The sequence below is a fragment of the Agelaius tricolor genome, unplaced genomic scaffold (assembly GCF_023055355.1).
Source record: "Agelaius tricolor isolate 1412-34295 unplaced genomic scaffold, bAgeTri1.0.p SCAF_30, whole genome shotgun sequence".
Taxonomy (NCBI): domain Eukaryota; kingdom Metazoa; phylum Chordata; class Aves; order Passeriformes; family Icteridae; genus Agelaius; species Agelaius tricolor.
The window spans coordinates 1,064,951-1,089,756 of record NW_027269290.1 but is presented as its reverse complement, the minus strand read 5'-3'; the positions used below and the strand labels follow the sequence as shown (position 1 = coordinate 1,089,756).

The window sequence follows — 24,806 nt, the reverse complement described above, 5'->3', positions numbered from 1 at the left end:
GGCCGCCGTTAACGCACCGGGGGCGGAGCGGCGCGCGGCGGGGCGGGCAGGGGCCCGGTGCAGCCCCGGCCCGTCCGGTCTCCGGTCCGTCCCGGATCCGGCTGCGGCAGCGCGGGGCGGGGGCTGTCGGGGGTGTCCGGCTCCGCTTCCCCCGCTCAGTACCGGGGAACCGGTGTAGGGCACACGGCGGCGGCGATGGACGGCCGGGCGGCGGCATGAGGCGGCGGAGGCGGCGGAGAGCATGGCGGCGGCGGGCGGCGGCGGGGCGCGGCGGGGGCTGCTGAAGCGGAAGCCGAACTTCACGTTGCAGGAGCTGGAGGTGCTGATGAGCGAAGTGCTCCGGTACGAGCCGCTGCTGTTCGGCGCCGCCGCCGGTACCGTGAACGCGTACGAGAAGCAGAAGATCTGGTGGCGGATCACGCACAAGGTGAACGCCGCCGGCCGCCACCAGCGCGACATCGGCGAGGTGAAGAACCGCTGGCGGGGGCTACGCCGCCGCGCCGGGGACAAGATCAGCCGGCACCGGCTGGAGCGGCAGGGCCCGGCCGGCAGGGCCGCCGCCAGGAACGGGAACACCGGGAGCACCGGGAATAACGGGAGCAACGGGAACGGCGCGGCCGAGCCCGGCCCGGGGCCCGCCCCCGCCCCCGTCTGGGGTCCTCGCGGCGCCGCCGGAACCGACCCTTCGATGCGCAGCGCCGAGGGGTCGGCACAGCACGGTGAATGTGCGGGCAGCGGCAGCGGGACGGGGCAGGGACACGGGGATGCTGGGCCGGGACGGAAGAGTGGAGAGACGTACACGGAGGACACGGACATGCGGGACCGGGACTAGGACAGGGGAGAGCGGGGCAGGGTCGCGGGGATGCTGGGACCGGGTTCCACTGGGACCGGGTTCCGGAGGGACCGGCACAGGTGTATGGTGGGACAGGGACATGAAGAACCAGGACACAGACATGGGGCAGGATGGGGGACGAAATAGGGGCCACGGATGAGTTGGAATGGGACCTGGAGAAATGGGTTTAGGAAGTGGGGACAAGCAACAGGTACATGGGGACGCTGGGACCAGGACATATGCATGGAGGAATTTCTCCCCAGTATCCCATCTAACCCTGGTTTCAAGAGAGACAAGGACGAGCACCAGAACATGCAGGACCAGGACATGGACATGGGAAACCAGGACACAGACACAGGGCCACTGGGACTGGGAGAGGTTGGGAGGAAGAGGGACACAAGGGGACCAGGAAGCAAGGGGATCAGGATACAGGAGACCACGATAGTGACATGGAGATACTGTGACCAAGATATGGGGGTCCAGGACACAGACATGAGTGACTGGGACTTGGATGCAAGAGAACTGAGACTGAAACAGGTCACTGGAACCAGGGGAGGTGCATGCAGGGACACAGGAGACCAGGACCAGCAAAGGGACACAGCCAGACCAGAACACAGGGGCAGGTGCATGGGGAGATGGGGATGGGGACTCAGGGGACCTGGATCAGCACCTGGAGAACCAGGATACAGGGCATCAGGACAGGGACATGAGGAACTGGGACAGGGACACAGAGGCACAGAGGCACTGGTCCCTCCAGTACAGGGACATGGAGTAACCAGGACACAGGGGACCAGGACAGAAACATGGTTCTGAGACAGGGACACAGGAGACCAGGACCAAGAGAACGGGATGAGGAGCAAGAAACTGGGAGCAAGACAGGTGTGTAGAGGGACCAGGACAGGAACACAGGAGATTAAGGCTAGGACAGGGACACTGGGACCATGCCATGGGGGACAGGGACATGGATACAGGGGACAATGGCAGGGACATGGAGGATTGGGATAGGAACATGAGGGGTATGGAGGCATGCTAAGGCATCACTAGGCCTGGGAAGATACATGGAGGGACTGGGACACAGATCCAGGCAAAAAGAGCAGGGATGTGAAGGGACTGGGACCAAGATGTGGGAAAAACCAGGACCAGGACACTGGGACCACTACAGGTGAATGGAGGGACTGGGCAGGAACAGTGGGGCAGGGACACAGAGGGAACATAGAGTCAGGGCAAAGGGATACAAACGTGGAATATTGGGACAGGTGACAGGGATGTGGGAGGACCAGGACAGGGACACAGGAGACAGGGAGAGTAACAGGGGCACCTATACCAGGACAGAAGGGTACCGGGATCAGGACAAGGATATGGGTGACTGGGATTAGGGCAGGGACAAAAGGCACAGGCTACTGGGACCAGGACAGGGATAAGAAGGGGCTGGGAACAGGACAAAGATGTGGTGGGACTGGGACAGTGACATGGGGCAGGACCAAGACAGAGACAAAGAACATTCCATACTGGGACCAGAACAGGGACATGAGGGTTAGTGGGCTGAGAACTGGGACGTGGTGGTACCAGGACCAAACAAAGACATAGAGGCACCATGTTCAGGACAGGGATATGGGTGGACTGGGGCAGGGACGTGGGGGTACCAGGACCATACAGGCACATGGGGACACCACATTCAGGACAGGGGTATGGGAGTACTGGGGACAGGAGAGGGACAAGGGACAGGGGATGGGGTTGAACTATCATGAGGGACACGGAACTATGGAGATAAGTATAGATGGAACTGGGACTGGGTGCAGGAGATGGGATGTATGAGCACAGGGATGGAGACAACAGGGTCTGTCACTTGGTCCGTGGGGCACCGGGAACACGGGAGATCCCTGCAGCTGCCCTGTGCTCGCCCTCGGTCCCACAGGTGTAAAGGAGGAGCCGGTAAAGGAGGAGCCTTTGGAGGTGAAGACTGAGCCCTTCCACGGCCCCGCTGCCGACGGCGTTCCCGGCCGCCGCTCAGACTGTCGGCTGCCCCGCCCCGGCATCTGCCCGCCCAACGAGCTGTGCGAGGGCTGGAGCCGGAGCCCCCCGCGCTCCGCACCCTCCGAACTCTCCCTCGGCGACCTCCGCGGGCAGCAGGAGCCGCTGGGCTCCGACTTCCCGAGTCTGCTGTTGGAGCAGGAGGCCGAGCAGCTCAGTCACTGCGGCGCGGGAGAGGCAGGGCCCCCCGGGGGGCTGGACGGGACCCCCGAGCGCCCGCAGCTCAGCCTCGTGCAGTCCAATGAGCGGCTGGTGCAGGAGATGCGGGCGTTCCGCCGGGAATACGCCGAGAGCCGTCGGGAGACCACGGCGGTGCTGCGCGGCATCGCCCAGGCGCTGGGCGGGCTCAGTCGCAGCCTGACCGAAATCCGTGACCTCTACCTCCGGGAGCGGGGGGTCCCCAAATCCTGAGCCTCCCACGCAGCTGGCTGTGTACACACACTCCAGAACCCACGTCGCTACTTTTATTATTATTTCTTTTCCTGTCCATCCCACTTCAATAAAACTCGGAGCTGCACCCCCATGGCTCCCCCCACTCCAGGCACCTCAGATGGTTTTTGGGGATGATGCAGAGGGCTGGGAGATGGAACAGGATGGAACAGGGGTTTGTCCTTCCAGGTGGCTCTGCCTGGCTTTTCTTCTGGACTGATGGACTCTGGTCCCAAATTTAGCCAGCAGTGCTGGCAGGGATGAATCCCACCAGGAACAACCATCGAGGTAACACACCACCCACCCTCCCCCGCTTATTCCTGTCCAGGGGAGGGGGCATGGATAGAGGAATTGTTCACACGCCCACAGTCCCAATCCCGGCACAGAGTTTGCTGTTTTCTCACCCGAAAGAATCCAGGGGTGGTTTCACGCTCCGTTTTGAGTGATGGGGGCTGAGTGGGCAGCCAGCACTCCAGGCTGGCTCATCCAAGCGGCTGATTTGGTGGGAATTACCCATCCCAACACAATTTTGGGAGGGAGAAGTCTCGGGAGCAGAAGGGACAGAGCAGAATTCATGTTTCCTCACATTACAATTCGCGGGAAGGGTTTGGGGGCGTTGCCTTTCCTTTTTTCCCCATTAGAATCACCGAGACAACACCAGGCTGTGGGCACAAGACGTGGTTTAATGCCAACCCCGGAGGGAAGAGCCGGGGGTGAATCCAGGGGTAGTGTGCAGGGAGACAGCGGTGCACGGCCCTCGGAGGACCCCCTGGGAACCCCTCCGCGGGTGCTCGGGGCCACTGGCACCCAGAGCCAGGGGAGAAGGCGCCCACAAAGGGCCCAGTGTGTGGCACAAGGGCCACCCTGTTCTGCTGGCACCGGATCACCCCAGGATGGCTGGGAAGAGCCCGATCCAGCGCTGGCTAAGGCAGCCCCCCAGCGCCAGGGGGGGTCCCTGGGGTCCCCAGCCTGGGCCCGCTGGCCGGCGGCGGGTACGGGGGTCCCCGCGGGGACTCATGCTCCAGGGTAGCTGGGTTGCGCCGGGACATAGGGTGGTGGTGCTGCAGGGGGAGCAGATGCGGTGTCACCAGGCCACCAGGCCCCCCGGGGAATAGGGAGGGTCCCTGTTCCCCCCCAGTGCTCACCTGTGGGGTTGTAGACAGGGGGGCCGGAGGGGTACATGGGGTACTGGGCAGCAGGGCCAGGCGGGGGGTACATGGCCATGGGGGTGAAGCCAGGCTGGGGAGGTGTAGGGCCGGCTTTGGGGTCCACAGGGAAGGGAGCTGGTGGAGCTGCGGGGTGGTAGCTGGACAGGGGAATTTCCGGGCCTGTGGGAGAGATTGGGGAGGTCTGCAGCACCCCGACACAGGGACAGGGATGGTGCTTAAGAGTGGTGGTGGCCCTAAGGTTGGTGGCCACTGGGGTGTCATCCAGACCCTCACCACAGTGCCCAATTTTCCCCCCGCAATCCCTCCACCGTGTACCTCAGGATGTCTCCTTCTCCCCACCCCTGTACCCTACCCCTCCTCCTACACCTTCATTCCTGCAGTCCACCCCCCACCCTCCTGATCCCCCCCTTCATTCCAACAGCTCCCCTTCTCTTTGCCTCCCCTACCATTCCCCCCACCCCACACCTACAGGATTTTTCTGCTCCCTCTCATCTCTCATCCCTTCAGCTTCCACCTTTTACCCCAACACCCTCCTTGCCTCTTCCCAAACCCCTCCACTCTCTACCTACAGGACCCTCCTGCACCTCCCACCCGTATAGCCCCCACACACACAGCAATTCCCACAGGCCTCTGTCCAGGCCCCCCCAATCCCCCACCCTGTACCTACAGCATCATCATGCACCGAGCCTCCTCCTGCACCCCCCATCCGTGCATCCCCCATTCCTGCACCCTCCCATTCCCCCAGGTCCTCTTAACCCTGCACCTCCTTACCTGCAAGACCCTCTTGATCCTCTCCTCCTGCACACCCTGCATCCCCCCATCCCTACAGCCCCCCACCAGACCCCCCTTCCCCCTGAAATCCTCTAGGCCCCCTCAACCCCACTCCACCCTCTTTTCCTACAGGACCCTCCTGCACCCCCATCCCAGCCCCGCACCTTGCAGGGGTGTGCGGGAGTGCTGCCGGCGCTGGTACAAGTAGCAGCAGGAGCACATGAAGCAGCAGACGATAGTGGTGACGATGGCGATGAAAAGCACCACGGCTGAGGCGATGCCCGCGATGGTCTTGGGGCTGCGGGACCCCCGGGCGTGGGGAGCAGGGCCAGGGAGGCACCCGCAGCACACACCCCCAGCCAGCACCCACTGATAGTGCCCAGTGCCCCATGCCCAGCACCCAGTGACACTGCCCAGTGCCCAGAACCAATGCCCGGTGACATTGTCCAGCACTGCTATCAGCACCTAGTAGCAGTAGCAGTGACCACTGCCCAGCACCCAGTAGCATTGCCCACCCAGTAGCAGTGCCCAGTACCCAGTGCCAATGCCCTGTACTAGTGCCCTCTGCCCAGTGACTAGCATCCAGTGGGAGTAACCAGTGCCCAGCACCCAGTGCAAGTTTCCAGTACCAGCATCCAGCACCCAGTGCCAGCACCCAGTACCAGTGACCAATCTGCAGCATCCATCCCCCAATGTGCAGTGCCCAGTATCAGTGCCCAGTACCAGTGTCCAGCACCCAGAACCCAATACCAGCACCCAGTACCAATGCCAAGAGCCTGGCACCCAGTACCAGTACCAAGTGCACAGCACCTAGTAGGAGTCCCAACACCCACTGCAAAGCACCAATGCCCAGTACCACTGGCCAGAGACCAACAACCCAGTACCAGTACCCAACACCCAGTACCACTGCCCAGTGCCCAACACCCAGCACTCAATGCCCATCACCCAATGTTAGTGTCCAGCACCCAGAGCCAACAGCCTGGCAACCCAGTAGCACTGCCCAGTGCCCAGTATCACTCCCCAGTGCTCAGAACCGGTGCACATCCAGTAACAGTGCCCAGTGCCCAACACCCAGTGCCCCCAGCAAGTACCAGTGCAGAGCACCCAGCACCCGCTGCCACTGCTCAGTACCAATGTCCAACCCCCAGTAACAGTGCCTAGCACCCAGTACCAGTGACCAGCACCCACTACCCCACACCCACTGCAAGAGCCCAGATACCACTGCCCAGTACCCAATACCAGTGTCCAGCACTACTGCCGAGTGCAGAGCATACAGTGACCAGCACCCAGTACAACTGCCTATCCCCAGCACCCAGTACTAGTGCCTATCACCCAGTCCCAGCACCCAGGCTGCCCAGGAGAGCCCCCAGCCCCATCAGCCCCAGCTGTGGCACCTGAAGGCAAGGCAATGGCGCTGCTGGCGCTCGGTGAGCAGGCGCAGAGGGTCTCGGCAGCAGTACCGCTGGTGGCACGTGCCGCAGCAGAAGGTGAAGAACTCGCAGTCGAAGCCAGGGTGCCATGACCCGTTTCTGTCCACGTACCACAGGCAGTCTTCACCCCCGGCCACTGTGGATAGCCACCCACCACCAGGGCCTTGGAGCACCTCGCCATCACCACCCTCAGGGGCACCAGCAGCGCCCCATGCCCTTCCTCTCCCACATGAGCACAGCCTGTATCCCACTGTGTCCTATTCCCCTTGTACCCCAGTCCATCCTGCCCCATGGATCCCCAAAGTATGCCCCTATACACTCCCAAATACCCTGCTGCTTCCTGTCCCCCTGTCCCTCATACCCAGCCCCACATCTCCTATACCCTGCTGTGTCCTGCCCCATGGACCCACAAACGGTGTCCCTATGTACCCCCCAACCCCTGCTCTGCTCCAACCTGCCCCATATCCCTTAAAACCCTGCTCCATTCTGCCCCTGTGTACCCCCATATCCTGCCCCATCCCACTCGACTTCCTTCCAAACCCTGCCCCTATGTACCCCCATACTTGGCTCCATCCAACCCTACATCCTTGCAGACGCCACTCCATCCCACCCAGCTCTCCAACCCCTCCAGATTCCTCCAGATCTCCCCAGCTTCCCCTCCTTCCGCGTGTTCCAGTGGCACTTCCCACTCTATTTCTGTCCGGAGCCACCTGTCTTCCCAGAAATAGCCGCGGGCCGAGGTCCGGGGGCGGCCAGAGGCGCCGGAGCAGCTACGGAAATGGGCTTTGCGGGAATCTCACATGGCATTATTCACACATCCCAAAATGGGATCACGGCAGTTCAGGGACAAGTGGGGAAACTGAGGCACAGGGTTCGTGCATGGAAAGCCCCCAGACTCCCCGGGGCTGGGCATCCCGGCTCGGTCAGCCACCGTCTCCCTGCCTGCTGCTCCCGGGGTCACCCCGAAAGCGGCAAATGAGAGGCGGGTTTGGGGGGAGTAGACACAGTGCCCAGGGGGACACTTTGTTGCAAGCAACCCCCAGTCAAAGGGGCCGTGTGTGACACGACTCATAGTCACGGCTGGCGGCACTTAGTCCCTCCCACCCAGCGGGATCCCCGTGTCACAGATGGTGGCACCGTGTCCAGTCGCAGGGTGGCACCGGCTCCCCCGGCCCTCCCCGGTCCCCGTATATCTCTTACCCATCGAGGCGGCCACGGCCACCAGCAGGGTCCCGGCCAGGGGCCAGCCGCTCCCGGGGCCCCCGGGCCCCATCCCGGGGCCGGGCCCGGTGTCCCCGCTCAGAGCTGTCCGGGACAAGGGCGGCGGCTGCGCGGCGGCACCGGGACCGGGGCCGCTCCCGTGGCCGGTCCTGGTGCCGCCCGGTGCCGGTGCCGCGGGGCCGCTCCCTCTGCCGGTGTCTCCCGGTGCCGTTCGGTGCCGGTGCGGGGCCGGCGCAGGCCCGCAGTGACGCCGCAGCCCGGCGGCGCTCGGTTGCTGCCCGGTGTCCTCCCCTCTCCCGTCCCCCCGGCGCCGCCTCCCGCCGCAGCCACCGGCCCCCGCCCGCCCCCACCGGGAGGAGCGACGCCGCTGGCCCCGGGCACTGGCAGGGCCGGGCGGGAATGCGGGGACCAGAGTGTCTCTGGCACTGCCCACCCACCACTGCACCCCCCACCGGAAACCCTTATTTCCCCTCTTCTTGCACCCCATCTCTTCGCTCGTCCTTGCACCACTCCCCGCACCCCATCCCCGACATTCAATCCCTTCCCTACCCCCTGCTCCCCATCATTTCCCCTCCCAGCACCCCTTCTCCCACCTCATCCCACCCCTGCACTCCTTATTTGCCTACCCTGCACCCCATCCCTTCTCTGCACCCCATCACTTTGATTCACAGCACCCTTTCTCCAACCCCATCCTTTCCCAGAGCACCTTATTTTCCTCCCCCTGCACCCCATCCTTGCAGCCCTCCACTGCACCCTTCCTGCCCACCCTCATGCACCCCAACCCCGCACCCTTCACCTCCATTCCATCCTTCCTTTCTACTCCTTGCCCCTTTCCCAGCCTGGGTCACTGGGTGCCAGGGTTGCACAGCTGGATCTGGGGCACCCTCTTGCCACTGGGATCACCCCATTACTGCCCCGAGCACAGCCAGACCCCAAATCCACAGAGTCCCATCCTGGCAATGCCAACGGGACCCAAGGATGGGGGACCTCAGAGGGGACATGGAGGTGACACATCCTGAGAGTGACGTATCCCAAAAACCAGTTTTATTAGAGACCAGAACCTCAAATTCAGGGTCATGGCGACACCAAGGTCACCATAAGCACTGGGGTCACAGTGTCCCTATCAGCATTGCAGTGCCAGTGAGGGAACACAGGGTGGGGGCCAGCCCCTGCCACCCCACTGTGGCTCCCTCCTGTGCCCCACACTGGGGTGGGGAGGCATGAGACGTCCTTGCCGCCCCTGGGCCAGCCAGGATGTGCCCCCGCCCCGGGGTGAGGACACGGCACTCACACTTGGGTGACAATCTCGCCGTTCTCGGGCATGTAGACCTGCACGGGCACACCGGCTGCTGAGCGCCGCAGCACCTGCACCGGGGGACCCTGGGGGAACAAAGACCCTGTGGGTGTTGGCATCCTACCTTGTCGGAGGGGCACCACTGGGGGCACGTCCTGGCACAAGGGTTGGGCTGGAGGAGCTGTGGGGGCATGGCCACAGGTCCTCACTTGCCCAGCCTGTGTCCCAGCTGTGCCACAGGTGCATTTGTCCCAGTGAGACTGCCAGGTGGAAAGGGGGAGCTAGTCACTGAAATGCCTGCAGGGATCCTTCCCTGCTCAAGGGCACCCCAGTGCTACCACAGGGAACCACATGGATCCTGCCCTAGGGACCCCCCTGAAGTCCTGGTCCTTCCCATAGGACTCTCATGGGACCCCAGTTTTGCCCCAGTAATCCCCTTAAGGTTCTGGTCTTTCCCATGGGATCCCAGTTCTGTAACAAGAACCCCCATGGGGTCCTTGTCTTGCCCTTGGGATCTTCAAGAGAAAGCAGGGACCTACATGGAAATCCAGTCCTGCTCCAGAGACACCCTTAAGGTCCTGGCCCTACCCCAGGGACTCACATGGGACCCCAGTCCTGCCCCAGGGGGTCTTGGTTCTGCCCCTGGGACCTACACGGAACTCCAAACCTGTCCATGGGATCCTCAGCAGGTCCTCATCCTGCCCCGAAGGATCTTAAAAACCTTACTTCTGTTCCCAAGAACAGAAGACCCTGGTCCTGGCTGTTGGACTTCCTCAGGAACCCAGTCTTGCCCCAGGGACTCCTCTGGGACCCAAATTCTTCCTTTGTGATTCCCTCAGGACCCTAATCTCCCATGGGGATCCACTCAGGGTGCTGGTCCTGCCGCAGGAACTATCAGGGACCCTCCAGACCCAACCTATGGGACCTTGGACCTGCTCAGAGAACCCTCAGAAGGTCCCAATCCTGCCTCAAAGGATCTTAAAGGACCTTGATCCTCTCCTCAGGACCCTCCTGAGACCATGTTCCTGCCCCAGGCTCCTTTCTGGAATCCCAGTCCTGTCCCAACAACCCTCACAGTACCCCATGGACTCCCTCAGGACTTCACTCCTGCTCCAGAAATCCTCATGGGACCCCACCAGAGCTGCATGTCCCTACACTACCTCAGGGTAACAACTCTTGTCACCTGCAGGACAGCACCCAGGGGATCCCCCTTCTCCCACATGGCCACTCCCAGCCAGACCCCATGTCATACCTGAACCAGTGACAGGATTCCATGAGCAATGGGCACGTCCCTGGTGGTCCCACCATGGGGTCTCTGGAAAGCCCCTTGCCGGTCGAGGGAGTGGGGCCGGGCACTCCTCAGCCGGGCACGTTGGTGCCATGACTTGAGCTCCTCTGTGACGGCGGCCTTGGAGAGCCCCCGGGCCCCGGCGGGCGCGTAGTCTTTGAGCGAGGGGGTGCGCACGATGCGGCTACGGGAGGGCACCAGGCGCTGGTACCGCAGTGGGGCCAGATCCTGCTCGTACAGGAAAGTCAGGGGGCCAGCAGGTGGCAGGAGCTGGAGGGCACCCCGTGGGTAGTAACCAGGCTCGGCAAGGGGCAGCGGAACTGCGAAGGACATGTCAGGGTTGCTGCTGCCCAGGGAGGTGGCGTGGGAGATGCTGGAGAGGTCAGAGATGCTGTCATCGGAGCCAGAGCGGCACGCAGGGCCGGGGGTCAGGATGCAGGAGGTGGGCACAGTGACTGTGTAGTAGGTGGGGCGCCGGCGGGGTGCGGCACTGCGGCCCCGTGGCTCAGCTGGCTGCCAGCATGGGTCCACCCTGCAGGCAAGACACTGTGGCTGCAGGAGGACCCTTCCCCTCACCCTAAAGCCAGGGCAAGCCCTGGGAAAGGTGTACCCATGGGTACAGCCAGCCACCCCGTGGGGAGACATCTAACTTCCTCCCATGGGATTAGTTCCACCTTTCCTGAGGGGCAGTCGCCAGCCTCCTCCCAAGGGATTAGTTCACCCTCCCCATGAGGCTGACCTCTATAGTCTCCATAGGCTTACTTCCATCCTCTCCATGGGATCATCTCCAACCTCTTCCCAATGGACTTCTGTCCGTCCTCCCCACAGGATTTTCTCCCACATCCCCATAGGATTATCCTCATTCTGTCTCTGGGATTATCTCAATCCTCCCCATAATATTGTCTCCATCCTCCCAATGACTGAGCTCCATCATCTCCATGGGGTTAGTTCCATCCCCTCCCCATGGGATTATGTCCGTCCTCCCCAAAAGATTTTCTCCATCCTCCCCATAGAGTTAGGTCCACACTTCCCTTGGTGTTCTCTCCATTATCTTTTCCATAGGATTATCTCCATCCTCCTCCCCATGGGTTTAGCTCCATTATCTCCATGAGGTTCTCTTCATCCTCTCCCACAGGACTACTCCCATCCTCCTTCCCACAGGGTTAGCTCCATTTTACTGCCAGTGGGACTATCTCCATCCTTCCTATGGGATTATTTCCAACATCCTCCCCGTAAGCTGAGCTCCATCATCTTCACGGGGTCATTCCCATCCTCCTTCCCATGGACTGAGCTCCATCCTCCACATGGGATTATCTCCATCCCCCTCTCCATGGGGTTATCAACATCCTCCCTAGCAGAAACCCTTGTCTATCCTCCCCAAGCTCAGGACATACCTCAGAGATTGGGTCTGTCCCTGCCGTCCTGATGGCTCAGGGGTGCTGGGAGCACTGGAACCTGCCTGCCGGCACAGCACCAGGGTCCGGATGGGGACAAACCGGTAGGGAGGGTCCCCTGTCCTGGACTTTGGGGGACCTGCAGGGTCAGGGCTGCTGGGGGCCAAGGAGCTGGCAGGGGCAGCCATCAGGGACCCAAGACAGCATTGGGAGCTCTGGGTTTCCCCATCCTCAGGGTCGATGCTGGGATTTTTGGTCCTCTCGTAGGGTCTGTCCAGGCTGGTCTCCTGCCAGGTAATGGGTGGGGTCACCAGAAGCCCTGACTCCTCCTCCTCCTCCTCCTTGGTGGGGTCCTTGGGAGATGGGGACCTCTGTGGAGTGGCAAGTCCTGGTGGCCGTGTGTCCTCTGCTGGAGAGATGGAGGGTTGGGATGGAGGGGACATAAAGAGAGAGTTGGGATGGAGGGAACAGGTGGATAGTTGGTATGGAGGGGAGAGATGGAGGGTTGGGATGGAGGGGACATAAAGAGAGAGTTGAGATGGAGGGAACAGGTGGATAGTTGGTATGGAGGGGAGATATGGGGGGTTGGGATGGAAGAGACACACAGGGGAACAGCATGGAGGGGATAGACGGCAGCGGAACGGGATGGAGGCGACACAGGGAGAGTAGAGATAGAGGGGACACAGGAAGAGTTGGAATGGAGGGAACATACCAGGGATCTCCCCTGGTCCCCACAGCCCCCTCACCCTCCTCCAGCAGGCCAGTGTCAAACATGGAGCTCTTGTCAGAGGCACTGAGTTCTATGGGGCAGGGCCCTGTGAGAACAGAGCTGGGGCCGCCTCCAGGTGCCAAAGCGCTCCCACGGCCCCGCCACCACCCAGCACGTCCCCGCGGGCCTCCACTCCCCCCTCCCACGCCACCTGTCCCAACACGCTCCGGGACGGCAGCGGTACCGGCCAGGCCGGCTCTGCTGAGCCGTGTGCAGCTCCCAGCCTGCCTGGGATGGGCAGGCTGGGGGCACCAACAGGGAAGGAGACGCCACCACCATGGCCTGGTTCCTTGAAGGGGACAGGGATGGAGAGAATGGGAACTGCCTTGGATGGCTGCCACTGGGATGGGGACATAGCAGCTGGGCCACATCCTGCCCCCCTTTGGGGGCAGGTGCTGAGGACAGGTGACTGGGGATAGTTATGAGGTGCAAGCAGCAAGGGTGAACTATTAGGGTACTTGCAGAAGGGTGCAATCAACGGAAGTGAAGTATTGGAGTGGATTCAGTGGGGTACTGCTGGGGATGATTTATCAGGGTGCATGCACTATGGATGGACTTTTGGGGTGCATTCAGGGGGTACATATGCCAGGAATGGTTATTGGGTTGCATGCACTGGGGACTACTTTTTGGGGTGCACTCACAAGGGTACAACCACCAGATGAAGTATTGGGGTACCTTCAAAAGGGTGCATTGACAGTGAGAGCGTATCAAGGTGCATGTACCAGGGATGGCCTTCCAGGGGGCATCCAAGGGGTATATTCAGCAGGGATGGGAAATTGGGGTGCATTCACCAGGGGGTGTTGGGGGCGTGCATTTATTGGGGATGTAGAACCAGGTTGTATTCACAGGGGATGGGAAGTTGGAGTGCATCAAAGGGGTGTATTCACCAGGAATGGGAATTTGGGGTGCATCCAGGGAAGTGCATTCACCAGGGGACTGGGGTGCAGCATTTTGGATGGGATATTGGGAAGGGACACACAGGGGAATGATAGAGGGGCATGCATCCAGAGGGGTGCATGCACTTGGGATGAAGGACTGGGCAGCATCCAGTGGGGTGTATTCACAAGGAATGGGTAATTTAGATGCATTCCCCAGGGACATCCTACCAAGCAGCACCCCTCCCTGCTCTCCAGCATCCCCCCCCCCATCATGGGGCTCAGAGGGACTCACCCTTGGCAGTACTGATGTCCCGCTGCCCTGCCAGGAGCCGCCGCTGACTCAGGACCTGCTCCAGATCCCGCAGCTTCTGCTCCTCCCGGAGTGCTGCCGTCTGCCGCCTCTTCCGCACCTGCCGGCCGATGTTCTCCTCGTGGCAGAGCCGGCGGGCGGCCTCGGCAATCTGCAGCTGCAGTGCCCGCTCCCGTTCCAGAGGGTCCTGGGGGCAGGGGGACACGCTCAGAAATGCACCTCAACACCCCCGAGCCCCCCATCATACTTAACATCCCAACACCACCCATAGCACTTGGGATCCCAACCCTTCCCAGTATCTCATCTGGGACCCCAACACCCAGCATCGCTTTTGGAACCCAACACCACCCATCATGCTCAGGACCCCACCACTAGCCATAACATTTGGAACTCACCTCCTCTCGTAATTCTGGCACCCTGATACACCTGGGACCCCCCCACACCCATCACCTTGGCACCCCAACCCCACACATTATGTTTAGGACTCCATGATAACCCCATTAACTCAACAGCCCAACACCACCTCATGCTTGAAAGCACCCCCCTGCCCCTCTCACCTACAGCACTTGGCACCCAACCACCACCCATGGGATGGGGATGGCAACATTTCCAGGTGACCCTCAGGCATCTTCTACAGCAGAGGGAATGGGATGGGATGGGATGGGATGGGATGGGATGGGATGGGATGGGATGGGATGGGATGGGATGGGATGGGATGGGTCCCCACCACCTCTGCACCCCAGGGACTGCCTCACCACCCCACGCAGAACGGCGATCTCATCCAGCTTGAAGGCAGCCCCGATCCTGCGACGGACCTTGGGGGGCTTCTCGCCAGCTTTCAGGGGGTACTCGCAGGGCAGGGTCCCCGTCAGCTCCTGAGGATGGCACACGGACACTGAGCAGAGCCATGGCAGTATATGAAGGTGGGCAGGGGGTCCTCATGCCCTGCTCACCGCCTCACGCAGGCACAGCTGTCGCAGCTCCTGGATGCAGCCATCAAGCTGGGCCTCCAGTGCCTGCTGCTGCCGCTGCCCCACCAGCACCCGCTCCTTCGGGGGGGACACCAGGCTGTCAGGGCCTGGAACAGATACATGGACATCTGGAGGGATGGGAGCACCCAGGTACCATCCTCCACCACTCCACAGCCTCCCTGCCTTAGTTTTCCCTCCACCACAGGGGGAGGAAAAAGCAGCCATGACCCTCCCAGCAGCACCCATGGGCACTCCAGCTGCCCCAAAGCAGCTGTGCCTCCCTTCCCCCACAGCAGCATCCGTGGGTGTACTGACTCCCGTTGTAGGGAACACCTGTTTCCCCTACCCAGCAGCACCCATTGGTGTTCCAACCCCCCAGGGTATCCAGGAACTCCTCCCCTAGCAGCACCCATGGGTCCTCCAATGCCCCAGGGTATGCATGAAATTCCCCCAGCAGCACCATGGGTGCTTCAGCCCCCCCCGGGACACGTGTGACGTCCCTGCTGGGGGTGGGAGGGGGGGCACAGGAGGAAGGTTTCAGTCTGACTCAGCCGTCCCAAGCCAAACCCATTTGAGTCAAATCCTGTCCACAGCACCCCCACTACACTTGGGATGCCTCCCGAAAAGCAGGGGAAGCCTCCATTCCTCCATCCCTTCATTTCCCCAAAGCTTTCTCCAGGCAGCTCATGTGTCCCTAGTGTGTCCCCATGCACCGAAGTGCTCCGTTCCCTGCCTAGGAAGGAGGGACACGTCTATCAGAGTACTCCTGGGCAACAGGGGCGTCCCAAAACCTCCCTCAGCCCCACACCCCATTCTCACCCGAGTGCAGCACGATCCCGCTGTCCATGTCACTGGCCTCCCCCATGCCGCGCCGAGAGCCTGCGGGCAACAGCGGGGACACAGCTCGTCCCCACGCTGCACCCATGGGTGCCCCCCACCCTGCACCCCTAAAATCCCTCATGTCACCCCGGGCGTGCCGCGATGGCGGTGGAGGGGAGGCGAGGCTGTGTTTGCTTTGCCTTCTTGTAGGTCCTACCATAAATAAAGGGTGCGGTGCGCCAGGCGGGGGGAGGGTGACACCCTCGAAAGGGGTCAAAGGTGGTCGGGGTGCGGTGGCGGGGAGGGCCGAGGGGCCCCTCGCTCCCGCCCCAGCTGGTTTCGCTGGGCACCTTTCCCAGTCTTCTTTTCCATCTGGGCTGGTGGCTGATCCAGGGGTGGGAGCGACCGCCGGCCTCGGAAAAGGGGGTCCCCAGCACCCCAAGACTCCCAAACTCTTGGGGAGGTAGTGAAAGGAGGGCAGTGGGACGGGGGGGAGGGGTTCACACCGCTTTTCCAGCGCCGTCGCCTGGCCATGCCTCAGTTTCCCCAGCCCGCTCCACGTCGCACTGGGCGGCCAGAGGCAGGACGGAGGCCCCGGGGGTCCCGGCGGGGTGGGAGAATCCCTTACCTGAGCCCGCCGCCGCTGCCGGCTCTGCTGCGCCGGGGCACGGACGGGTCTGGGCTTGAGCGGAGGGAGGAGCAGGGTGAGCAACATCTGCCCCAGTCCCCGCCCCGCCGGACGGCCCTGCAGCGTCTGCACCGCACGGCGCTGCACGGAATGGAACGGCACTGCACGGCATGGCACATTTGTGGCATGGCATGGAATGGCATGGTACGATATAGATGTGTCACAGCATGGCTAGCACATCACTGCAGGGGGTGGTGCAGTTCGGTGTGGTGTGGCACCACAGCCCAGCACAGCCTAGCACGGTGCTTGCTGAGGCTCCAGCCCTAGTGCCATGTAGGCATAGGCCAAGCGCAAGAACCACTGTCCCCGTCCTGGCCCTGGCCATGCACAGCAGGACAGTGCCGGGATGGTGCCACCATTGTCCCAGGATGATGTCAAGGCTCTCCCAGGCTGTGAGGCAATGATGCTGAAGACACTGTGGCCCCTCTGAGCTGGATTAGAGTTAGTTGGGCACATCCTGCATTGCTACACCTGGCAGGGTGGGGAAGAATCCTCATGGGATGGGGCTAGACAGGGTGGGCTGAGAAGGCAGGGAATAGGCAGGGTGGTGCAGGGGGCAGGCCAGGAGTGCAGGGAGCAGTCTGGGGTGCAGATTCCCCAGAACAATGGCCTGTTCCCTGCCTGGGTGCCCAGGGTGGTGCTGTCAGCCTGGGGCTGTTGGTGTGAGACCTATTCAAACCAGAGTCTCTTCATCCCTCCTGGTGCCTCCCAGCTGCAGGTGGAAAGGGCAGGGGTGAAACACATTTAACTGTGGAAATGGAAAAAAACACCAGGAGAAGACAGAGAAGAAAGGAGAGGGAGACTGAAGGAGTAAGCCACCAGGGGATGGCTGAAGGCCTTGGATGGACACCAACTGCAGTTGGGCTGGTGGCACCACTGGTAAAATGAGCCACTGGCCACCATGACCACCCTCCATCCCCACCATTCACCATTAGCCCAAGGCAATGCACCCCATCCTTGTCTCTGTCCCATTTCCATCAAGAAAACCAGATAAAAGACTTTATTTGGTTGTTTTCTGGTTCATGGAGTCAGGGCAGGTGCAGGTCAGGGGGAGAGTGTTGCCTGCATCCCCCATATCACCCCTGGCACTGCCCTGTTGTTACCACCTCCTTCCAACCCTGGCATCTTGGTTGTCACCAGCATGGGGACACCAAGGCTCCAGGACTCACCCCCAACCACAAGCTCACTCAGAATGGCAGTGCCAGGTGATGTTCCCAGTGCCAGGATGTACTGGGGATGGGGGCAGCCCAGTGTGTGCCAGGGGGCTCAGGGAGCTCTGCTGGGCTGGCTTTGGCTTACATGTGTCAGGCGCCTGCCTCTGTCAGCTTCATCTTCTGCAGGCTGTCCCACACCTGCAGGAACCTGGGACGAGGGTCTGGCCCTAGCTCAGCCACCTCCTGCTCGTGCTGCAGGAGGGGCAGCCATGGGGTCTGGTTGGGATTCTCCCAGCCCTCCCCATGACCCAATTGTCTCCTGACACAGGCGTTCCCTCAGCTGTCACCATGACCAGGTCACTGCTGGCCACCCCTTAACCCATGTCCACCCTGTCCAGCTTCCTTCAGCCACTCCTCAATTTCCCTGGACGTTCCTCAGCTGAACTGCCCCAAGAGCCTGATCAGCACTTGGCTGTCCCCAGGGAAGGACATGGATATGTAGCTGGATGGACATGTGGAGGGTGGATGGATGGATGGATGGATGGATGGATGGATGGATGGATGGATGGAGAATGGATGGATGGATGGATGGATGGATGGATGGATGGATGGAGGGATGATGGATGGATGGATGGATGGATGATGGATGGCTGGATGGATGGATGGATGCGTGATGGATGATGGATGGATGGATGGACGGATGATGGATGGATGGATGGATGGATGGATGGATGGATGGATGGATGGATGATGGATGGATGGATGAATGAGGGATGGATGGATGATGGATGGATGGATGATGGATGGATGGATGGATGGATGGATGGATGGATGGATACATGTATGGAGGTTGGATGGATGGATGGATGGATGGATGATGGATGGATGGATGGATGGATGGATGGATGGATACATGTATGGAGGTTGGATGGGGGGGGATGGATTCATGGGTACATGGATGGATGATGGATGGATTCATGCTTGTATGTATGGATACATGGGTGGATGAATGGACGGAAATGGTGAGGTGAAGGCAGGAGAACTGGCCTGGATACAGAGATGGAGGCTGGGACAGAGAGACAAGGACAAAGGATCATCACAGACCTCCTCAAGTCTGTGGTGGCACTTCCTCAGCTGCTGCTCCAGGTCAGGTGGGCATCCCTGCAGCTCCTCTTGCAGCTGCTTCAGCCACCAGCTCTCCAGCACCTTCAGGAGCTCAGCCCTGTGCCAGGGCAGGATCCCCCTGTGGTGATGGACAGGCTTCAGCAAGCCACCACACCCGGACACCCAGCTGGAGACAGGCCCATTCCCATGGGCCATTCCCCCCAGGCCCACCTGCTATGGCTGAAGAGTAGCTCCTAGTGCAGGTCCTGGTGGCTACAGGATTACCATATCAGGTTTGGCACCTTCTCAGGCTGAATAATGCTCCTGTGGCCATCAGGGGCCAGGTCCAGGGAGAGAACATCACTCCTGTCACCTTCTTGAGAAGTAGGGGATCAGCAGGGGATGGGAGCACCAGGGGATGAGTCACCAGAAGCATGGAGTCACCAGTGGGAAAGGGTCATCGGGGATGGGGTCACCACAAGGGATGGCACAACCTGGGACAGAGTCATCAGAGGATGGGGAGGAGCCACATGCCAGTATAGGGTGAGATCCTGGACATCAGCCCCTGTGTCCCCCAGCCCCTGTGGTCTTGTGGTGGCACAGCCCAGAGTCCTCACATGCTGCTCCCAGCACACTCAGGGTCCCTGTTTGCAAGTGTCCCTGTCCCAGGCCACCCTGTGGTCTCAGGCCACCCCATATCTTCCCATCTCTTCTTAGGGTCCTCATTATCCCTGAAGTACCCACCACCCATCAGGTGTCCATCACCTCTCAGGTCCCCATTGTCTCCTGGGGTCCTCATTATCCCTGGGGTCCCCATCACCCCTGGGGGGTTCACTATCCCTCAAGGTCCTCATTACTTCTTGGGGTCCCTCTCACTTTCAGGGTGCCTACTGTCCCTGGGGTCTCCCTCACTCCAATATCCCCATCACCACTGGTGTCCTGTTGTCCCTGTGTCCCCTTCATCCCCAGTGGGGTTCCCAACACCACTGGAGTCCCCATCAGTCCAGGTGTCACCACTGTGTGTCCTCATAACCTTCAAGTCCTCACTGTCCCTGGGATCCCCATCACCCCTGGGGTGTTAATCTTCCCTCAGGGTCCTCATTAGTCCTTGAAGTCTCCATTGCCTTCAGCATCCCCATTGTCCCTGTGTTCCCCGTTGCTCCTGAGGACCCCAGGTTCCCATCACCCTTAGGATTCCACCACCCGCTAGTCCCCATAACGTCCAGGTTCCTGTTGTCCCTGTGTCTCCATCACCCCTGGCATCCCCATTGTCCTTGGGATACCTATCACGCCCCATCCCTGTTCCCCTGGGTCCCACAGCCCCATGCCCTAGTGCCAGCAGCCCCCCAGCACTGTGCTGCTCCTCAAGGCTTTGTTGTCACCCTGGCCAAGGCGTCACTAGTGGAGACCAAATAAATCAACCCCTGATGTCCCTCCTGCTGGGAGCTGTGGCTGGCCATGGTGGCTGGGTGCAAGGGAGCAGCAGGAGAATGGATGTTCTCCATGTTAGCTCTGGAACCCAAGGAGGGCAAAGGGTCCTCAGGCTGAACTCCAGGACAGGCACTGGAGTCTGCTGGGAGCACTGGGAGCACCAGACTCACTTGGGGAGCACTGGGTTGGCTGAGGGCACTGGGAACACTGGGGACATTGGGAGCACTGGGAGCACAGGGTTTGCTGGGAGCACTGTGACTGATGGGTGCCCTGGGAACACTGGGAGCACTCAGGATTGCTGGGGGCACCAGGACTACTGTGGGGACATTGGGGCCATTGGAGGCACTGGGAACACAGGGGCTACTGGGGTCACTGGGAAGACTGGGACAGCTTGGGGCACTGGGGTCCACTGGGGGCACTGGAAACACAGGGACCACTGGTGGGCACTGAGAACCCTGGGGGCCCAGGGGGTGCTGTGAGCACTGGGAACACTGATGCTGGCTGCACTGGGACCACTGGATTGTGTGTGTTACTGTGGGAGCTGAGGGTTACTGGAGAAACTGGGCTGGGGACTGGATGCACTGGGTGTTATGGGAGATACAGGGAGTTACTGGGTGCACTGGGGGTCAATTGGGAGACTTATGGGGGGATACTGGGATGGGGATTGGGTGGCACATGATGTTACTGGGGAGACACTGGGATTTATTGGGGGACCTGGGGTTACTGGGGAGGACTGGCAAGTACTGGAAGAGCTGGGATGGGGACTGGGTGCTTGGAGAAGGGGCCTTAGGTTTAGACTGGGAGTTACAGGGGAGCCTGGGGGTCAGATTGTACTGGGAGCTTACTAGGATGACTGGAACTCACTGAGGGCTGGAATGGAGACTGGTTACACGTGGGTGGTACTGGGATACTGGGAGGACTGAGGGTTACTGGGAGTGCTGGTGGGTTACTGGGTTGCTGCCATGGGGACTGGTTGCACTGGGGAGGTACTGGGAGGATCGGGGTTACTGGGAGTATTGGTGGGTTACTGGGACGACTGGAATGGGGACTGGGTGCACTGTGGGACACTGAGGGGTCACTGGGGACGGGATGGGGGCTATTCACACGCGGCTGGGTGCACTGCGGGATACTGAGGGGTCACTGGGGACGGGATGGGGGCTATTCACACGCGGCTGGGTGCACTGCGGGATACTGCGGGGTCACTGGGGACGGGATGGGGGCTATTCACACGCGGCTGGGCGCACCGGCAGCTCCTGCAGCGCTCGGGTCACTGAGGCTGCTGGGCCGGACTGGGGCGGCACATGCACCTCCCCGATAGGCGCTCCATTGAGGCTGCCTGCTCCTCAGGATGCGCGTCGCGCGGGTCGGCGCTCGGCTGGCCGTGCCTGTCGCCCGCTTCCGCTGTCGCGTCGGCGCCGCGGGGGCCGGGGGGGGTCCGGGGGCGCCATGACCAACGGTGGGAACGGGGGGCCAAGGGCTACCGAGGGGGGCCTAGGGAGAGCCGGGGCCGGCATAACCAATGCTGGGAACGGGGGAACGAGGGGTTGTGGGCGGAGGGTCCTGGGGCCACCATGGCTGGTGGTGGGAACTGGGGAGTGGAGGGGCCGGGGCGTCCGGGCGGGTTCGGGGCCTCAAGGACCATGGAGGGAGGGGGGTTTTGGGGGTTCCGAAGGCGGGGGGCCTGATGAGGCACCATGGGGAGAGCACTCAGGTACCGACAGGCGACGGGGCAGAAAGGGCTGATGTGGGGGAGGTACTGAGAGGAAGTTTTGGGAGGCGGCTGGGAGACTGTGACCCTTCGGGGGCGGGGTACTGGCAGTTCTGAGTGCCGTCGGTGGGGATACGGGCAGGTCTGAGTCCCTTTCCGGGGGATCTCGGGAAGTCTGCATCCCCTCATAGGGGCAGAGACGGGAGATTGTTCACACGGAGTGTGGGGGTCTCCTTGGAGGGGGTTGGGCAGGGGCCCGGAGTTTCCCCTGACCCCTCCCCAACCGATCTCCCCGCAGTTTATTCCCTGGACGGGCTCCTGGTGTTCGGGCTGCTCCTGGTTTGCACTTGTGCGTACCTGCGGAAGGTGCCTCGACTGCGCACCTGGCTCCTGTCTGAGCGCAGGGGCATCTGGGGAGTCTGCCACAAGGGTGAGGGGCACTTGGGACACTGGGGTATGGCGTGGGGGTGCTGGGAACACTGGGATGGGACACTTGGAACACTGGGGTACAGGATGGGGATGCTGGGATCTCTGGGGTCGGGTCTAGGACGGGAGCACTGGGTCCAGGTTGGGGACACAGAGATGTGGGATGGGGGTTTTGGGGTCTGGGATAGGAACACAGGGATTTGGAATGGGAACAGTGGGGTTTGGGATGGGAACATGGGGTCTGGGATGGGCTCACAGGGATTCAGGATGCATCTGGGATGGGGACATGGGGCCTCACCCCATCCTTGTCCCACCCACAGCTGCTGTGATTGGGACCCGCCTGCACGTGGCTGTGTCCATGTCCTGTCTTCTCATGGCCTTCTACGTCCTTGTGGGAAAGTGACCACATGGGGACCTGCTGGCAACCTGAGAGAGACTTGGGACCGACTAGAGATCCTGTGACTGAATCTGATGATCCCAGTATGGACCAGAGAGCCCGGTACTGACCCCAGTGTCCGAGTACCAACCAGAGACCCCATTGCTGACCCTGGAGACCCTGGTACTGATCCTGGAGACCCTGGTACTGACCCTGAACCACCCCTGGTCCTGCCCTTGGCAGCAACCTGGATCCTTTGTGTGGCAACCGAGGGACCATCATGGCCCATCACCCTCCTTGAGCCCACCAAGGGCAACTGTGAGGGCCAACAGGGCACCTTTAGACTGTTGGAAAAAGATTTCCTGTGAATTCTGAAGAGAAGTGGGTGAAGGGACCCCCAGGACTGGGGGACCCAGCTCTGCCCTGTGAGCCCCTTCTCTTGATGCTGAGCAGGGTCCTAGTGAGACCATGGCAGGCTCTGGGGGCCAGGCAGGGTACCCCCTGATCCGTGGGATCTTCCTATGCCCCTGCAGCGTGGGGGGCCCTCAGGGGGGTTTCCTTCTGCAGTGGGGGGTTGGTGACGCTCCCGGGTTGTAAATATTGGACCACCACATGCAAATAAAGTGGGGGTTCCTCTGTGGCAGTGATGGCCTGGGGGTCCTGTGGGGTTGGTGCCCTGCTTGGGTGTCCTGTGGTATGCGTTGAGGGTCCCACTGGGTGTGTGTGAGGAGGTCCTTGGAGGCTGCCTCCCATGGGGTGGAGGGCTCCTGTAGATATGGGTCCTGGAGTTAGGAGGATTTGTGCAAATAAAGTGGCGGGGGGCGGGGGGGGGCTGTGGGGTGGGGAATTGCTGACTGAAGCCTCCTTGCCCGGTTCGTCCAGCTCTCTGGGGCCGGGAGTGATGCAGCCCCGCAGCGAGGGGCACGGAGGGCTGTGCCCTGCCCGTGGTGAGTGCGCCCGGCCCCGCCTGCGCCCGTCGCTGTGCCGGCCGTGTGCCTGGGAGACGCGGTCGGTGCTCGGCGATGCTCGGCGGTCCTCCGATCGGCCGGGGGCGCACCAGAGCTCTGCGCTACCGTCCCGGCGTGCTCCGCGCGGCTACGGTAGATAAAGGGCCGGACCGGAAGTGGCTGTGGCTGTGCGCGTGTGTGTGTGTGCGCGCGTGTATGTGCGTGTGCGTGTATGTGCGTGTGTGCGCGCATGCATGCGTGTGTGTGTGTGTCTGTGTGTGTCAGTCAGGGGTGTCCGTGTCTGTGTGAGGCGCCAGCCACCCTCCCTCCCTACACGTTGATCTTATTCGATCGGCCGGGCCCCGCCGGGCCGAGGTGAGAAGAAAGCGCCGCGAAGCCCTCGGGCGCTGTGCGGCTGGGCCGGGCGGGATGAGTCGATCAGATAGGCGAGGCCACGGCCGCTGAGCGCCCTGCGATTCTGACCCGCGCCCACGTCTGCAGCCCCGGGGCCGACACCGAGCCGCTCCCGACAGCGGCGGAAGACGAAACGCCCCAGCCTCATCCCGGCCCAGCCATCCGGGCCACGCGGGGAGGCGGGAAATGCGCCCTGCCGCAGGCTCCGTTCGCACTTTGCAGGGCTCCGTGCTGCCCTTGCGGGGCCTGCACGCTCCGTGCCGTGCCGTGCTGGCAGTGGTTCACCGGGCCCTGCAGCTGTGTGCGGCACAAAGGCTGTACACGGGGCTGTCTGTACACCGTGCCATGTCTGTGAGCTGAGCGCGGACCTTGCTGGCCCCGCGGGACACCCGGGACTCTCATTAGACCTACGAGCTTCATGCAACATGGCCTCTGTGTTTTATTGAGGGTGTGTGATGATGCCCATGGTGCTGACAAAGCTGTGATGGTAACCAGAGGACAGCCCCTGTGGAAAAGTACAGTTGTGCTGGTAACAGGATGGCCACGATCATAACAGGAGTACAGCTGTGGTGATAGCAAGAGGATGTCCGTGGTTATGCCAAGGGGACAGTAAGGGTGGGTGACCGAGGGGTGGCTACAGTGGTGACAAGAGGATGAGCCTGAGAGGACAGCCACAGAGGTGAAAAGGGGACGGCTGTGGTGGTGATGAGGGGACAGCAGTGATTCTGCCATTACTGGGAGAAGCAGCTGCGGTTGCTGCTGATGGTGGCCCTGCTGTGGGGACACTCGGAGAGGAGGTCACCAGCTTAATAGTGCCTGGCAGGCTTCATCTGCCAGGGTGACACTGTGGATGCCGTGGGGCATGGCTACCCCATGCCTCTGTCTCTAGCTGTGGCACAAGTAGGCGTGGGGTTTGTCCCCATGCTGCCATAGGGACAGGAATGTGTCCTTC

The 24,806-nt window shown here is 61.6% G+C and overlaps 4 protein-coding genes and 1 non-coding gene across 6 annotated transcripts; 3 read left to right on the top strand and 2 right to left on the bottom strand.

Moving 5' to 3' along the window:
• Positions 1-3,399, top strand: LOC139601177 (myb-related transcription factor, partner of profilin-like). 2 transcript variants are annotated; one of them, XM_071449965.1, is made up of 2 exons: positions 1-719; positions 2,748-3,399. In XM_071449965.1, exons 1-2 carry the CDS (start codon positions 242-244, stop codon positions 3,272-3,274), a joined length of 1,005 nt encoding a protein of 334 aa, XP_071306066.1. In that variant the 5' UTR covers positions 1-241; the 3' UTR covers positions 3,275-3,399. The 2 variants fall into 2 exon arrangements, with proteins under 2 accessions (XP_071306066.1, XP_071306065.1); XM_071449964.1 differs by having other exon boundaries at positions 1-725.
• A 556-nt stretch (positions 3,400-3,955) lies between these two features.
• On the bottom strand, positions 3,956-8,220 carry SHISA4 (shisa family member 4). The gene is made up of 5 exons (XM_071449966.1): positions 7,863-8,220; positions 6,627-6,798; positions 5,397-5,530; positions 4,438-4,620; positions 3,956-4,353 (listed from the first exon to the last, which is right to left on the bottom strand). Exons 1-5 carry the CDS (start codon positions 7,933-7,935, stop codon positions 4,307-4,309), a joined length of 609 nt encoding a protein of 202 aa, XP_071306067.1. The 5' UTR covers positions 7,936-8,220; the 3' UTR covers positions 3,956-4,306.
• A 950-nt stretch (positions 8,221-9,170) lies between these two features.
• Positions 9,171-15,652, bottom strand: LOC139601400 (innate immunity activator protein-like). Its single transcript, XM_071450442.1, has 7 exons — positions 15,607-15,652; positions 14,770-14,894; positions 14,572-14,691; positions 13,799-14,003; positions 11,860-12,265; positions 10,430-10,997; positions 9,171-9,263 (listed from the first exon to the last, which is right to left on the bottom strand). The coding sequence occupies exons 1-7, from the start codon at positions 15,650-15,652 to the stop codon at positions 9,171-9,173; spliced, it is 1,563 nt and encodes a 520-aa protein (XP_071306543.1).
• Positions 15,653-21,306: 5,654 nt separating this feature from the next.
• On the top strand, positions 21,307-23,172 carry TMEM167B (transmembrane protein 167B). Its single transcript, XM_071450069.1, has 3 exons — positions 21,307-21,439; positions 21,990-22,121; positions 22,438-23,172. Exons 1-3 carry the CDS (start codon positions 21,430-21,432, stop codon positions 22,518-22,520), a joined length of 225 nt encoding a protein of 74 aa, XP_071306170.1. The 5' UTR covers positions 21,307-21,429; the 3' UTR covers positions 22,521-23,172.
• A 454-nt stretch (positions 23,173-23,626) lies between these two features.
• On the top strand, positions 23,627-23,927 carry LOC139601433 (small Cajal body-specific RNA 2). The gene has a single exon (XR_011682916.1). It is a non-coding gene; the product is annotated as a small Cajal body-specific RNA 2 (non-coding RNA).
• Positions 23,928-24,806: the final 879 nt, after the last annotated feature.

Coding starts and splice junctions, on each gene's coding strand:
- LOC139601177 (XM_071449964.1), top strand. CDS start 242: ATGGCGGCGGCGGGCGGCGGCGGGGCGCGGCGGGGGCTGCTGAAGCGG. Junction 726..2,747: donor GTCGGCACAGCACGGTGAAT/GTGCGGGCAGCG, acceptor TCGGTCCCACAG/GTGTAAAGGAGGAGCCGGTA.
- SHISA4 (XM_071449966.1), bottom strand. CDS start 7,935: ATGGGGCCCGGGGGCCCCGGGAGCGGCTGGCCCCTGGCCGGGACCCTG. Junction 5,531..6,626: donor CGCCATTGCCTTGCCTTCAG/GTGCCACAGCTG, acceptor GGGGTCCCGCAG/CCCCAAGACCATCGCGGGCA. Junction 4,354..4,437: donor CCCTGTCTACAACCCCACAG/GTGAGCACTGGG, acceptor CTCCCCCTGCAG/CACCACCACCCTATGTCCCG.
- LOC139601400 (XM_071450442.1), bottom strand. CDS start 15,652: ATGGGGGAGGCCAGTGACATGGACAGCGGGATCGTGCTGCACTCGG. Junction 14,004..14,571: donor TCGCCGTTCTGCGTGGGGTG/GTGAGGCAGTCC, acceptor CCCTGCCCCCAG/GACCCTCTGGAACGGGAGCG. Junction 9,264..10,429: donor GAATCCTGTCACTGGTTCAG/GTATGACATGGG, acceptor TTGTTCCCCCAG/GGTCCCCCGGTGCAGGTGCT.
- TMEM167B (XM_071450069.1), top strand. Junction 22,122..22,437: donor CTGGGGAGTCTGCCACAAGG/GTGAGGGGCACT, acceptor TCCCACCCACAG/CTGCTGTGATTGGGACCCGC.